The sequence below is a fragment of the Prionailurus viverrinus genome, chromosome A2 (assembly GCF_022837055.1).
Source record: "Prionailurus viverrinus isolate Anna chromosome A2, UM_Priviv_1.0, whole genome shotgun sequence".
NCBI lineage: Eukaryota > Metazoa > Chordata > Mammalia > Carnivora > Felidae > Prionailurus > Prionailurus viverrinus.
In genome coordinates, this window is record NC_062562.1 from 20405655 (window position 1) to 20421157 (window position 15503).

Sequence of the window (15503 nt, forward strand, 5' to 3'; positions counted from 1 at the left end):
CTCTGTCAGAGCTTCAGGCCAGGAAGACTCCCCGTGAACCAACAAGCACAGAGTGAGGGTGGAAGGACTGTCTTCAACTTGTTAAAAGTCAGACTGTTTTTTGTGGGCTACAAACATAAAGGGTTTGCCCACCTTTGCCAGTATAGTCTAGCACAGTGTCTGCTGCCTGCTGAGTGTAATCTGGCCACCTGCCACCATGCCAACTGGACAGATCCTTAGCCAGATTCACCCGTCTTTCCGGCCTCAAGCAGGCCCCGCCCCCTTCTCCCCAAATCCCGGGCCAGAAGATACCTGGGTGTCTTCATCCTTCCCCCACCACCCTCCTCATCTCTTTTCAGCCCCGGTGCCCCTTTCTTCGCACCGTCACCAAGACCATGTTCACAGGATGTCCTCCTCCTACCCTCCCAGGCTGCATGGTGTGGCGTCAGCTCCTCCTGCAGGTCCTTGGGACCATCCTTCATTCGAGCACACTGCCACCCCTCACTGTTTGCCAGCCACAGTGTCCTCCTCTATTGGCGGATGGGGGTCCTTGCTCTTCTGCCTGTTCCCCCGCCCAGCAGCCCTCCCCTTGCTCTTCACTGATCTGAGTTTTGCCATAACTGGGGGCTTGGTTCAGGTCGCTGCCCCCACGCCCAACCACCCAAGAGGTCTTCACAATGGATCCTGTACCCTCCCCTTCTCAGAGAGGGACTCCAAAAAATGGACCAGGTGGTGTGGGAGCTCCCAGGTCATTTCCATGGGTGGCGAAGGGCTCACCTGCCAGGGGGCAGAGCCTCCCTTGGCCTCCTGTGTCCTGTTGGGACCTGGCCCACACCTCAGCAGGGCCCCTGCCACTCTGCCCCCCTCAGCCCCTATGCTGACTCCATTCTCTGACCTCTGTAGGTCTGTCTGGACAACACGGCAACCACAGAGAAGGAGCTGGACACCGTGGAAGTGCTAAAAGCAATTCAGAAAGCCAAGGAGGTCAAGTCAAAGTTGAACAACCCAGAGAAGAAGGTGGGTCTTTATGTGGGAGGTGACAGGAGTGATGGTGAAGAGCCAGCTGAGGAAGAGGCTGGCTCACTGTGGAACCAGGCTGTAGAGTGCTCAGGTCCACTGCATCTCAGCTGTGCCTCTCCATGTCCTAGCTGCTTGACCTTGGGCAAGCCACACCCCCTCTCCTCACCTGTGCAAGGAGGGTGGTAGCAGCACCTGCCACATCGGGTTGCTGCGGACTAGGCCGGACCGCCCGCACCATCACCACGCTTGTGAGAGCTGGGAGTTCCTCTCTCCTCCCCACTGACTATGCCGGGTTCTGTGCTTTCTGATCTTTCTCTCTTCTCCCGGGCTGACTTGAGCACTCCTCCTCAGATCGGTGAGGATTCCCGGCTCTCAGCTGCCTCCTGTGTCCGGCCCAGTGGCTCCCCTCCCAGCGTGGCTCCCACCTCTGCCTCCCTGCCCCAGCCCATCCTCTCCAATCAAGGTAATTGTGTATGTGTCTTTCCACCTGGCAGAGTCACACAGGTCCTGCTTGGGCCTCCTGGCTGGGGTTGGGGCTGATGCCGGCACCTGCTCCCTGCAGGGTTCAGACACAGGGAGGGCATGGTGCTATCTACAGGCTAGCGCCTCTTGGGGTGGCACAGAGTGGGGGGGGTGCCAGCCTGAGTTTAGTTGTTTGCTTAGCTAGTACCCCCCGGTTGGTCTGAATGCCCACATCGCAGTTCCTGTAGAATCCCATGGGTTTCTGATGGGGCCGGGGGGCTGCCCTTTGAACAGGCTCGGGGCTGCTGCTCATAAGGACCCTAATTCCTGATAGGCATTGCGGGCAGATTGGTTCCTTGTTAACGGGAAGCCGGGCCCAGTGCCTTTCTGGAATCGGGCACCCCGGCCCCTGTGTAGGGAACTTTCTTTTATTGTTTCCTCACCTCTGTGGTTCTCACGGTGTGATTCAGCCCCCAAACACTGCGTGTGTGGGGCCAACATGGGCTGTCCGTGGACCCATGGAAGACCAGTTCCCTTCACCCGCCCACTGTCTTAGCGTTTTCAAAGGGCTTTCACCTCTGAACCCAGGCATCCTCGGAGATGAGTGAGTGAAGCAGGTCCCATGGGAGTGTCTGCTGGCCCGGCCCCCACGGAAGAGGGGAGGGTGTGCCGTCCCGAGTGGAGCCAAGGCTCGGGACACGCAGGAAAGAACGCCGCCCGCCCGGGCTCCTGGAGACGCAGAACTTGGTGTGAGGTCTTGGGAAAACAGTTTGACCCTATGTTTCAAGAGCCAGAAAAACGTTCCCACCCCTTGACCTGGTAACCCCGCTGGTGGGGATTTTATCTTAGCGGGTTAAGTTAATGGGGAAGGGGGAGGCGAAAATTTACGCCAGCAAAACATGGGATGTGACAAGTGTCAGAGGATGCAAGGGAGATTGAGCTGTGGTACAAAATGCTCTGCCACCATGACATCAGAGAGAGGGGACCTGGGTCGGAAGAAAGGGGAAGTGCTCGAGTTAAATCAGAAAGCCCATGGCAGGGCAGCACACCAAGGTCATGACCGTGAGATTAGGGGAGAGAGTTCAGGAGAATGGAGTGGTGGTGTTAGGGGCCAGAGTGATTGTCAATCTGCTTTTGTAACACCCTTGACTGAGAAATTTTGGTTTTATTTTTTTACCTGAAAGGGAAGGGGGATTTGTATCCCAGTGAAGAAGCTTTCCTGCCTCCTTCCCTGCCACTGGGCCAGGGCCCTCTTGGGGACTGCTGCCTCAAGCTGCCGTGTCACAGCACCGGCTGGCCTGCTGGCCTGCAGAGGAGCCGAGCCGTGTGACTAGGCTTTTTGGGGGCAGGGAGACGCAACTGGTCCTTGAGGCTGGGAACCAGCCGGTTCTCAGTCAGTATGTTAAATCGACGAACGAGTGAGTGTGTGAATGAACAAGTGAGCAGAGAACCAGATAGTAAAGTGCAGACTGTGGGCAGGGAGATGTGAGGTGTCTGCCCCCAGAGCCGCAGCTGCAGGCAACCCTTCCCCCACTGCCCCACCCTGGGGACATGCCACAGGGTGGCTCGCTGTAGTCTGCTCCCCCTTTCCCAGCTACCGGACATTTAGATGTTGTCTCCAGATTTGCACCTCTTATAAATAAAACTGCAGTGGATGTCTTTGTGTGCACATCTCTTTCCTTTTTGTGAGAAACCACAGAATTCGGGCCCCATCTAGGCAATCTGATGCCGCTCGTCTCATCCTCTGAGTGACCCTTCCTGACCACTTGTTTGTACAGTCCATGGTCCAGGAAGGAAGCAGAAAGACTGTCCCTGTCCACATTTCCTCAGTTCCAAACAGGGTGTGGGTGGGTAGTGGCAAGAAAATGTTTTTTCTCACTAAGGTGGAGAAATGTTTGTGTTCAGCTACGCGCTGCCCGTCTAGGGTCTTGCCTGGACGGGTCGGGGTTTTCCCCTAAGGGAGCAGTTATGCTCCCAGCCTGCTGCCACCTGTAGAGGTGAATATACTTGTGAATAAACTGGGTGCTCTCCAGTTAACACCAGGCCTCTGGTTATCTCAGGAGCTGTTAGCCAGCTTGTTGGAGCCATGGAGGATTGGGACCAGTAGGGGCTGACGTGTGAAATGCCAGAGTTGATTCTTCAGCCAGGTCTGTAGAGAAGTGGTTAGGAGCAGGCACCTGGGAGGCAGTCGGCTCAGTTTGCATCCTGGCTTCCCTGGCCGTGTTCCTTCAAGCAACTTGCATCCTCTCTGAAGTTCTGTTTTCTCAACTGTAAAGTGGATACACCCTACTTCATCGATTCTAAGATGCCCCGTTTCCACCTTGTGACTTGTCTGAAATTGAGATGCGTCTTTCAATCAGTGGCGTCTCATAGTCGCTGTAAGCCAGCTGGTATTCGTGATGGAGTCGTGTGAAAGCCTTCCGTGGACACCTGCTAAGACCAAGATGGCGCCCCACCCACGCATCTTAGATTTGATGAACTGTGGTAAATAACGAGAGGTGCGCATGAGCTAATGCTGGGGGAGCGCTTAACACTGCTCCTGGCTCACCAGAAATGGTCAGTAAGGGCTTCCCTTCCCTGCATCCTTATCAGAGGTTTCCAGATGGCCAGGACAGTGCCCCTGAGGAACGTGGAGTCTCTTGGGGAGGTGAGCTTGTGTACCCAAGGGAGAACAGGGCAGAATGATGTGGGGGCACTTGTAGAAGAGAGAGCCATGTCTAGAGCAGAGGGCTTTGCAGTGGAGGTTAGTATGTGAGGTGAACCTCAGAGGATGGCAGAATCTGAGCGAGTGAGGGAGGGGAGGGGTGGACTCCAGGAGAGAACAGTGTGCTTCGTGCATGGCTGTGTGCTGCTGCCTTCCTGCCTGCATAGCGCCTGCTGCTTTGCTTTTGGGGTTGTCTGGGTTTGGGCTGCTGGCCTGGCTAGCTCATGGGCAACGACCTGGGCTGCATGAGTTGTCCTGTCCCTGGGGGGCAGCTGAGCTGGACGAGGGTCCGTGACCTCTGGAGCTCAGTCATTTCATCGAACCATGGTGACTAGTGGCAGAGCCAGGCTGTGGAGGCAAGCCCTAAGCTCCTCCAAACCTCTGCAAAACTGGGGTCGGTGCTCAGTATTGTCCTCACCAGCTGCATTTAGGAAAATGTTTTAAAGAGTCTTTATCCTCCTCCAATGTAGAAGACGTTCGGAGTGAAGGAACAGGCCTGGACATGCTGTGTTCATAAAACAGCCTCAGCAGGGTTTAAGAGCACTGTGTGTTTCTGGGGTGCATGAGTCAGTTTGCTGTCCATGTGGAGGTAGCCTAAGGGAGGGTCAGTGGGGGGTGTCCTGTGGAAAACAGGCCATGGGTGCCAAGCACGGATTGTCCTTGCCAGCCACGGAAGAAAACAGCCTGGAAGAAGGCCTGGCCGAATGAGGGGATCTGAGCCCTTGTGTGTCTGTGAAGCTCAGCGGAGATGTCATGTTACTGGGGGGATGGGGCCAACTTCAGTCATTTCCCTAGAAAGAGGCTCTAGGAGTGAACACGTTTCAGGCTCTTGACGGACATACTGCCAAACTGCTCTCCCAGCGGGCAGGCCAGCTCATGCCCCACTGCCCACCTCTGCCCAGTTAGGCCAAATCCAGGCCATGCAGTCAGTCAGACTCTTGCCAACGTGAGGCGAAACAGAGGTCGTGTTCCAACTTGCCCTTCTGTGGTTCCCTGTGAGAGGGTGCATCGCTTCCTGCGTTCTTTCTGGCGGCCATTCCTTTGTGGGATGTCTCCTCATCCTGTGGTCTCCTAACGGGGTTTCCAGCTTTCCCCTCCCATTTTTGATCTGGAAGAGCCTTTTATAGATTAAAGACACACACCTTTATCAAGTATTGCAAGTACTTTTTTCTCATTTCATTTCATTTCACTTTGTTATATCTTAGTTTTCTTACAGAAGTTTGGTTGTTACATAGTCACACACGTATCAATTTTTTCCTTTGGGTTTAGGTTTAGAAAGTCTGTCCCTGCCCTGAGGTTAGATAAACAGTCATTTGTTCTTTCTTAGGGTTTTTTTAAGATTTCCATTTTTAATGTTTTCTTCTGTGATCCATGCGGCTGGGGTAGGGGGTCTGAAAAGGCCCCAGTCAATGCCGATAGCCTGAGGGCCCAGCCCTGTGTGTTGAATGGCTACTTTCCCTGCCTGCCCTGCCCGCCTGCCCCTGGTCTCTCCAGGAATCATGTTCGTGCAAGAGGAGGCCCTGGCCAGCAGCCTCTCATCCACCGACAGTCTGACTCCTGAAGACCGGCCCATTGCCCGGGGATGCTCTGATTCCTTAGAGTCCATCCCTGCAGGACAGGTAACACCCTCCTCCTGCTGCCAGGGCTTGGTTATCTCTGTGGACCACCTCTTCTGCCTGGGGCTGTCCGGAAGTAGGATGTGCCTTGGCTGGAAGTAGGAGGTGGTCTGGCTGGAGTTGGGGCAGATGCTGTCTCTGCTTGGTCCACTGTGCTTTATGATGAACGGTTTATATTCCCTGTCTGTCGTCTGTCGTCTGTCTGTCCGTCTGTCTCTCAGGGCTAATAGGAACGGGCAGTTCTCTCTCACTAGGTCCTGGGGGACAAAGCCAGATGGTCCTTAGCCCCTGTGAGTGGACTCTCCTGCGAAAGGCAGTTCAGAAGGCCCTAAGTGGGGATTGTTTGGGTCCTACACCCATCAGGAAGAGCTTCCCTCTCCCCTGTTGCCTGGTGTCCTGGGCTATTCTGCCTGCTCCTGCCTGTTATCCTAGCAGTCTGGGACACACTGTGACTCCTGCACCTCCTCTGTGGCTATAGCTGAGGGTTCTGGAACTTCTCCCTGAGTCCTGGGAAGAGAGGAGGACGGCAAGTGTGATGTGATAGTCTCGTGTGTGGGGAGTGTGCTTGGTACCTGGGCCTCCATCCAACCCCAGCTGTGTTCAGCAGTCCAGAGTCATGGCCCTGTGACCCTGGGCAGTCTGTGGGGTCCTCGCTCTGTCCCCACACTCCTTGGCACTCTTCCCTTCGCTCTCCCCAGGGTCACACAATAGGAGGTCCTGGGCCCTCGGTCCTCCACACTGCCCAGAGACCATTGGGAGTGCCGTGCCAGGTGCTGCCTAGCCTCTTTTCATCGAGTCCTCTCCTGGCCAGTTGCCAGATTGGTAGACTGACCATGTGGAGCCTCTCGGGTGGCATGAGGAGCACTTAGATGCCAGACCTAGAGGCGCATGCTGAGTTGTGGTATGGGGCGTGGGCTGGGGTCAGACACATGGGCAGGGATCTCAGCCCTGCTGTACACTGGTGGGGTAACTGGATGAGTCTCTGCCTTTCTGGGCCCCAGAATCCATCCCCGAGGGAAGTGGGATGGTGAGGGGCAGGGGGTGCCTGGCTCAGGGTCAGGCACCCAGTAAATGCCAGGGAATGGCTGTGGCAAGTAGGGGGCTCACTTCATGTCCTTCTCTGTCAGGCACCTTCTGATGATTTACGGGACGTGCCAGGAGCTGTTGGTGGTGTGAGGTAAGGAAGAGGTTGAGAAGGCATTCTAGGCCTCCTGCACGTGCCCAGCTGTGGGCTAGTGGGAACCAGTTGGATTTTGTTAAGGATCTGTTCATAGGAGTCCTTCAAAACTGTTTCTTCCTTTAAATAAGCACCAATGAGGTGGGCTGTGGTCTGTTTCCAAATGCTAATCCCTGAAGTTTGCTTGACACGTTATCCCGTACTAGGGGTCAGCAGATTAAGGACGATCTGGTCCACAGCCTATTTTATTTTTTACAGCCTGTGTGAGCTAAGAATGATTGTTCTATTCTTAAGCCACTGTTAAAAAAAGAATATGTAGGTGGGGTGGCCCCCAAAACCTGAAGTGTTTACTTTCTGACCTTTTATAGAAGTTTCCCAATGCGATTCTCTATATGCTTTTGCATAAGGGGAGCAGTGGCCAAGAGGAGCTAGAATTTAAATGTGGAAAGTCCAAAGACCCACCTAGCTTACTGCCTGACTCCCATCCCAGAGGCTCCTGGGTGCCCCTGAAGGGAACTGTTGTCAACCAGTGACTTCATGCCCTTTAGCTCTCGTCTTTGGGGCTCACGGCCAGCGTCTGAATGACTGAGAAGTCTTTGTGGTGCTTCTGTTGGGGGATCCTGCGTGGTGTGGGTAGGACAGTGTTGGTGCCTGTGGGCCGAGTCCTGGGAGTATGGGCTGTCACTGAACTGGCAGTCCCAGCCTTCCAGCACCTTGGCTCCCCACTGGGACGCTTATTGTGGGCTCAGGACAGGTTCAGCTGTTTAGAAGGCTTGGGAGACCCTTGAGGCCGGGGTGCAGCAGAAGGTTGTGTGTGTGGGTGGTAGGGATGGCCCAGCACAACATACCGTTTACCTGGCCTCTCCCCACACAGCCTGGAGCATGCAGAGCCGGAGGTCCAGGTGGTGCCTGGGTCCGGCCAGATCATCTTCCTGCCCTTCACCTGTATTGGCTACACGGCCACCAACCAGGACTTCATCCAGCGCCTGAGCACACTCATCCGGCAGGCCATTGAGCGACAGCTGCCTGCCTGGATTGAGGCTGCCAACCAGCGGGAGGAGGGCCAGGGCGAGCAGGGCGAGGATGAGGACGATGAGGAGGATGTTGCTGAGAACCGCTACTTTGAAATGGGGCCCCCGGATGTGGAGGAAGAGGAAGAAGGTGGCCAGGGGGAGGAAGAGGAGGAGGAGGAGGAGGAGGAGGAGGGCGAGGAGGAGCGCCTGGCTCTGGAGTGGGCCCTGGGTGCAGACGAGGACTTTCTGCTGGAGCACATCCGCATCCTCAAGGTGCTCTGGTGCTTCCTGATCCACGTGCAGGGTAGCATCCGCCAGTTCGCCGCCTGCCTTGTGCTCACCGATTTTGGCATCGCCGTCTTCGAGATCCCACACCAGGAGTCGCGGGGCAGCAGCCAGCATATCCTCTCGTCCCTGCGCTTCGTCTTCTGCTTCCCCCACGGTGATCTCACAGAGTTCGGCTTCCTCATGCCGGAGCTCTGCCTGGTGCTCAAGGTGCGGCACAGCGAGAACACGCTGTTCATCATCTCGGATGCCACCAACCTGCACGAGTTCCACGCTGACCTGCGCTCGTGCTTCGCCCCACAGCACATGGCCATGCTGTGCAGCCCCGTGCTCTATGGCAGCCACACCAGCCTGCAGGAGTTCCTCCGCCAGCTGCTCACCTTCTACAAGGTGGCGGGTGGCGGCCAGGAGCACAGCCAGGGCTGCTTCCCCGTCTACCTGGTCTACAGCGACAAGCGCATGGTACAGACGGCCGCTGGGGACTACTCGGGCAACATCGAGTGGGCCAGCTGCACGCTCTGCTCAGCTGTGCGGCGCTCCTGCTGCGCACCCTCCGAGGCCGTCAAATCGGCTGCCATCCCCTACTGGCTGCTGCTCACGCCCCAGCACCTCAACGTCATCAAGGCCGACTTCAACCCCATGCCCAACCGCGGCACCCACAACTGTCGCAACCGCAACAGCTTCAAGCTCAGCCGCGTGCCACTATCCACGGTGCTGCTGGACCCCACACGCAGCTGCACCCAGCCGCGGGGTGCCTTCGCAGATGGCCATGTGCTTGAGCTGCTCGTGGGCTACCGCTTTGTCACTGCCATCTTTGTGCTGCCCCATGAGAAGTTCCACTTCCTGCGTATCTACAACCAGCTGCGGGCCTCGCTGCAGGACCTAAAGACCGTGGTCATCGCCAAGAGCCCTGCGACCGGGGCCCCGTCCCAGAGGCCCCTCGTGGATGGCCAGCCTGCCGAGGGCAGGGCCAGGTGAGACTGAGCACGGGCTCTTGGGGGAAAGTTGTGGGGGGGACCGTTTCTGAGACCGTTCGCCCCAAATCACATCTCTGAGCATCTGCGTGAGTGGGCCCAGGGTGGGCCCGGCTCCTCTGCTCCTCTTTGACTTCTGACCAGCCTCAGAACTGCTCTTGGCTGCCTCTGACACCCAGTACCAAGCCTTACCCTGGTGGTAAGCCATATACCCCTCTCCGGGAGAACTGGTCTGCTGAGGGGCTCTTTCTCTGTGTACCATTCTGTAAATTCCTTCCAGAGGAACTTGTTGGCTAAGAGTGGCAAAGTGCGAAGGTCTGAGTTTGTGACCTGGGTGGTCCCCTCGTTGAAAGCTCCTTTCCTTCTTGCGGCAGGGGAGACAGGGAAGTAGTGGCAGCTTTGTCTCCTGTTCTTCCTCACTTTGCTTCTGTCCCCAAGCCTGACTTCCCCCCCATCTCCCTCCCTGGGTTTCCCTCAGGGCCATCTGGGGCTGAGGCTAGAGAGAAGCCTGTGGGCAGCTGTAATCATATCCTCAGTTCACCCCAACCCAAGCCTCCAGAGGGACCTTGTGCCCTGGAGGGCACACCTGCCCCCCCGGCTTCATACAGGCTGGGGCTTCCCCAGCTTGGGCAAGAAAACCCTTCATCTGTTGGTCCTCCTGTTCTCTGAGATACAGCCTACCCTCATTTTCTCTTCCATCTCTATGAGCAGCGGAGACCCTGTTCTCACCCCAGCAGCTCATACAGCCTGCTTCCAGTCCCAGTCCCCCAACCGGTGTTCCCAAAGGGCTTCCAGCCTCTCTCTGGATGAATCAGGTACCCTTCTTGGGCCCAGCTCAAGTCCTGTGGCCTCCAGAGAGACACTCAATGTCTCCACACACTTCAGGGTCTTCCCCTCCCTGCCCCTGTGCTGCGGCTTCTAGTGGTGACGCCTTGTCTCCATTTCCCTGCTGTCCCCAAGCCTGGCTGAAACCTGCCCATAGTAGGGACCGCGTGCAGAAAACAGGTGCCCTGCTTTTCCCCAGCAGATGTATCTCTGTTGCAGGACAACAAGGAGACAGCCCAGGGATTTCTGCAAGATCAGGGTCCCAGGGATTTCTCTCAACAGATGGACTGTCCCAACAGAGAGGATGATGTCCAAAAGACCCCATCAGCCTGGGGCATGTAGGCCAGTTGCAGGGTCCTCCCAACCTCAGGGGTCCGTTTCTAACCTGAGCTTTAAGGGTTCTGAACATTGTTTGGTCTTGTACTTAGAACAGACCAGCAAAAACCCAGTGTGGCCACGTGTATATGGCTAGATGGGATGAGAGCCTGGGCTACTTCAGGAGGACCCAGAGGCAAACTGAGGAACAGTTTGGTTTTGGTTGTTAACGTCTGTTTGCACTCAGGTCCCAGGCCGTAGAATTCTACGGATTCTAGAGCGGCATTTCTGACACCTCTACCACCTTCTGAAAATGCATTTTTAGTCCTTGGGCCACGTATATCTGGCCATCCCAGCCCTAGGGTACCAGATGGTCTGTCTTTCCCCTGTCTACCCATCTCCCTTCTAAGAGAAAGGGCCTGGCACTTTCCCTTTGTTCTGTCTTCCTGTAGGGAACCCAGACATCTCCAGGTGACTTCAGATGTGGCACTTGGTGGACATGAGGTTTTGTGTGTGATGTGACCCTCCACCTGGGGTCCCTATGTTAACACAGTGTTTCTTGGGGACTGGGGGATGCAGCAATGACCAGCGTTCCCAGGAGGTCCTGGTGGAGGCTCCAGCCCCGGACCCGGTGGAGGCGCCAGCTTTGGCCCTAGCCTCGGTGGAGGTCCCAGCTCCGTCCCCGGCAGAGGCCTCAGACCCTGCGAAGACCCCAGGTCCAGTGGAGGCCTCGCTTCCAGCTGCGGTCCCAGCAGAGGCCTCGGGCTCAGAGGAGTCCCCAGTGGAGACCCCAGCCCCGACCCCAGCTGCCCCGGCCCCAGCAGAGCCTCTGGTACCAGCGGAGGCCCCTGCTCAGTACCCAAGCGAGCAGCTGATCCGATCCACTTCCGAGGAGAATCAGATTCCGTCCCACCTGCCCGCCTGCCCATCGCTCCGTCACATCGCTAGCCTGCAGGGGAGCGCCATCATCGAGCTCTTTCACAGCAGCATTGCCGAGGTAGTGGCCCCAGAGCCGGGCTCGCTGACTGGTGCTCGTGTGGAGAAAGGTGGTACAGTTGGTCCTGGGAGCTGTGGCAGGGCTTGGCTTGGGGTCAGCTGCAGGCTCTTGGACTTCTGTGCTGGCTTTCCTCCCTAGCTTTAGCTGGTCACAGCTTTGAGGACCTGGGGAGGGAGGTCCTGGGCTGCTCTCCCTGGTCAGTTGTTTTTCCTGTCACCACCTCACCCTGTGGCCACCCCTAGCCTTGGGCCCCAGGCACACCCCACCCCACATCCATCTCCCACCCTTGAATTCTTCTCTGCTTCCAAGTTTATAAATGCATTGACAAGATGCGATGAGGGTCTGGCGTCTCCCCGTCTGGGATTGTGGGCATGTCACCGGTATGTGCAGGTCACCAGAGCAGTGGGGCTGATGGGGGGTTGCCCTGCCCAGAGCTGTTTTCAGGTACAGCCTAGAAGAGAGTTGTGTGCCCCAGCCCTGCTCTGCTGCAGGCCCAGACCCGGCCTTTCTGTATCCAGGTTGAAAACGAGGAGCTGAGGCACCTCATGTGGTGCTCAGTGGTGTTCTACCAGACCCCGGGGCTGGAGGTGACCGCCTGCGTGCTGCTCTCCACCAAGGCTGTGTACTTCGTGCTGCACGATGGCCTCCGCCGCTACTTCTCAGAGCCACTACAGGGTAGGCACCAGGGCCTGCTGGCACCCAGGAGCTCAGAGCAGTGCCTGAGGAGACAGGCTGGGCTCTGTCTCTGTAGCTAGCTGTGTGGCTTCAGGCAGCAGCGATTCAGCAGGGCTGGGCAGAGCGTCCCTTGTCTGAGGAAGGGGGTTGATAACCACGCTCTTTCCTGGAGCTGTCACAAGAGACCAGAGGCCAGGGCTTGAGTCCAGGCCCAGTGAGTACCCAGGAACTGGCAGTGACGAGGAGGGCTTAGGCAGCCTCTGTCCTGTGGGGCCTCGGTGGGAGCCTTAGCTAGTGGCCTATTACAGGGCTCCTCGTGACTCTGCTGAGCCAGGCAAGACGTTGCCCGTGAGGCGTCGTGTGCATAAGAGGTAGCAGTGGCTCCTTGCCAGGCCTCAGCAGACCGGGCTGGCCAGGGGCACCCCTTCCTGCTGGGCACAGCTGTACACCTGGGACCCTTGGGCTTCCCTGGCACAGCCAGCACCACGCTTGGTTCCTGTATTTCCATCATAGATTTCTGGCATCAGAAGAACACGGACTACAACAACAGTCCCTTCCACATCTCCCAGTGCTTTGTTTTAAAGCTTAGCGACTTGCAGGCAGTCAACGTTGGACTTTTCGACCAGTATTTCCGGCTGACGGGTGAGTGACTGCTATGCTTTTTCCTATTTTGGGTGAAGGCCAGCGTCACCAGTGGGCTTCCACCTTCCACATGTGGGTGCGTTATCGCAGGCTGGGTTATCTCTGCTCCCAAGTCGGTTCACCGGAGTGGGAGGAAGCGGCTTCAGGAACTGCTGAGCGTGCAGAACCCCCCAGGGCTCAAGCGCGAGGCGGGGACCAAGGCAACCAAGTGGCTGACGGGCAGGCAGAGTGGGCCCAGGGCTCACGGGCAGGATGTTTCTGACTCACACTTCCTGAAGAGAGAAAGCTAAGCTTTTTCCCTAATGCCTCTGCATCCCCTTCCAGAAAAATGTCACAGCCCTTCCGGCCTGAGAAATAGCTATCTCTCCAGGCCTCGTGATGCTTTCCCACGTGGGCCCTCATGGCTCTGTGGTCTCGGGGGGCAGGGACAGAGCCCAGGGGTGGCGGCTTGCAACCGTGACCGGCCCCTTCTCCTGCAGGCTCCTCTCCGGTGCAGGTGGTTACATGCTTGACACGGGACAGCTACCTGACACACTGCTTCCTCCAGCACCTCATGGCCGTGCTCTCCTCCCTAGAGCGCACACCCTCCCCTGAACCTGTCGATAAGGACTTCTACTCTGAGTTTGGGAACAAGACCACAGGTACCCCCCACTTGGCTCAGGCTGCAGACAGGCCACCTAGGCCGATGTCACCGACCTCCTCCCTGACCCCAGGGGCTGCAACAGACCCCAGAGCACCTGTCTGTGCCCAGAACCCCTTCTGCCTTCTCACTTTTTGTCTTTCCTGCTTAGCCAGCTAGGGTTTCACATGAGCTTTTTCACTGCAGAGCCTATATCCCAGCAAACCCTCAGCCACTCGGCACATGCATCTCAAGCGTCTGCTCCGTTTTGAGCTGCTGGCCTGTGGGTGTCCTTCCCAAGCGTGGGAGCCTGGAGCACTCCCCCGCTTCTGACAGCCCCTTATGCCGCCATTCTGTGTAGCGTGGGTTTGCTGGTACTCCGGGCCCCACAGCAGGCAAGTTCCAGGCTCTAGCCCCGGTGGCCATCTCTCTCTGCAGGGAAGATGGAAAACTACGAGCTGATCCACTCGAGCCGCGTCAAATTCACCTACCCCAGTGAAGAGGAGATTGGGGACCTGACTTTCACTGTGGCCCAGAAGATGGCTGACCCAGAGAAGGCGCCAGCCCTCAGCATCCTGCTGTATGTGCAGGCGTTCCAGGTGGGCACGCCGCCCCCTGGGCGCTGCAGGGGCATGCTGCGCCCCAAAACGCTCCTGCTCACCAGTGCTGAGATCTTTCTCCTGGACGAGGACTTTGTCCACTACCCATTGCCTGAGTTCGCCAAAGAGCCGCCACAGAGAGACCGGTACCGGCTGGACGACGGCCGCCGTGTCCGAGACCTGGACCGCGTGCTCATGGGCTACCAGACCTACCCACAGGCCCTCACCCTCATCTTTGACGATGTTCAGGGCCGTGACCTCATGGGCAGCGTCACCCCGGACCACTTCGGGGAAGTAGCAGACGGCCCTGCCAGCAGCAGCCAGGGCCGTGAGGTCCAGTGGCAGGTGTTTGTCCCCAGCGCTGAGAGCCGCGAGAAGCTCATCTCGCTGCTGGCTCGCCAGTGGGAGGCCCTGTGTGGCCGTGAGCTGCCCGTCGAGCTCACTGGCTAGCCCGGACCACAGCTGGCTCCTGCTGCCTGCCATGCCCACCCTGGCATCCACTCAGGGCGGGAAGCAGGCTCTCTTTGTCATTTTTAAAGCGTTTTCTCCTCCCTTTTGGGTACCTTCATTTGACTGTCCTCAGAGAATGTGAACATAGGTGTTCAGTTACTTCTTTCCAGTACTGGGAGTGAAAGCGCCGGCACCCTCCAGGACCTCCATGTGCCACCAGCCTCCTGTGGTCTGTTGCCTGCCCTGGTGCGGTGTGGCCAGCATTCTAGTGTCGTGTCTTCTGTCGTGGGACTGTTATTAACATGTGGCACCATGGGTCCGATTTATTCTTCTTTGTGTCCTTTCCTGAAATGTCCAGTCACGTGCTGTCATTGTGCTGTTTGCTGCTAATCGTGAAGCTGGTAGCAAAATACATGTTGGAAGCTCCCGCCCCGTGCAGTTTTCCAAAGTGGAGGCCTCTGCTGGTCCAGACAAGTGGGAAAGCCCCATGGGGGCAGGAGTCCCCAGGCCTTGGGCTGAGAGGGATGGGGACAGGGAACCTAGAGCTACCAGCACCGAGTGTGATTCCTGTTGCCTGTTTTCTCTACTCCAATAAAGCAGAGTTTGACACAGTCTGGGTCTTTTATTTCAAGGGGCACTGGGGTCCCAGCAGGGCACTGGGCCAGGGCAGGGCTGGCATGAGGAAGAGGGTACCCTAGAGAAGCAGGAAGGTGAGCTACTGGGGGCAAGGGAAAAGCGGGGGAGGGAGAAGGGCTCGGAGGGCAAAGGAGCTGCTCTTCCAGGGTCATGCTGGCAGGGGAGTGCCGGCACACGGGAGGTGTCAGGGGACCCTTAGGATCGGGCCGTGCTGAGCTGGGGTTAGACCCTGAGCCTCAGGGCACACCTGGTACATGGGCTCACTGGCTTTCTGCTTCCTGCAGGTCTGGGATGTCACACCTGGCCCGGCCCCAGCTGAAGCTGCAGTCTGTTGTGAGGGTAAGGCCTGGAGTCTGGGATTGTGTAGGCTGGGGCCTGGGGGGGTCTCACCGGGAGCGCTGGCAGGAAGATGGCCTGTGGGAGGTGGCGCCAGGTGGTGGATAGGATGTTCCTGTTCTCAGAGAAGTGGGGGTTGCCTCAGGGAGCCCTGCCAGACAAGGACCTGGGATGTCTTT

General features: G+C 57.4%; 2 protein-coding genes across 4 annotated transcripts in view; both read left to right on the forward strand.

The window, feature by feature from the left end:
* NISCH (nischarin) overlaps positions 1 to 14964 on the forward strand; it is a 34518-nt gene extending 19554 nt beyond the window's left edge. For 2 of the 3 annotated variants that reach the window (XM_047832387.1, XM_047832395.1), the window contains 10 exons: positions 883 to 996; positions 1351 to 1462; positions 5660 to 5784; positions 6909 to 6958; positions 7833 to 9230; positions 10950 to 11367; positions 11886 to 12042; positions 12556 to 12684; positions 13164 to 13325; positions 13742 to 14964. In XM_047832387.1, the coding sequence (XP_047688343.1) occupies positions 883 to 996; positions 1351 to 1462; positions 5660 to 5784; positions 6909 to 6958; positions 7833 to 9230; positions 10950 to 11367; positions 11886 to 12042; positions 12556 to 12684; positions 13164 to 13325; positions 13742 to 14352 (3276 nt within the window). In that variant the 3' untranslated portion in view covers positions 14353 to 14964. Of the gene's footprint in view, positions 1 to 882; positions 997 to 1350; positions 1463 to 2049; positions 3121 to 5659; positions 5785 to 6908; positions 6959 to 7832; positions 9231 to 10949; positions 11368 to 11885; positions 12043 to 12555; positions 12685 to 13163; positions 13326 to 13741 lie in introns of those variants that run through there. The other variant, XM_047832403.1, reaches the window with a different exon arrangement.
* The window catches only part of STAB1 (stabilin 1), a 31463-nt gene continuing 28361 nt past the window's right edge, over positions 12402 to 15503 (forward strand). Inside the window, exon 1 of the mRNA XM_047832363.1 lies at positions 12402 to 12413. The gene's annotated coding sequence lies outside the window, so the exon portion shown is untranslated. The remainder of the gene's footprint in view (positions 12414 to 15503) is intronic.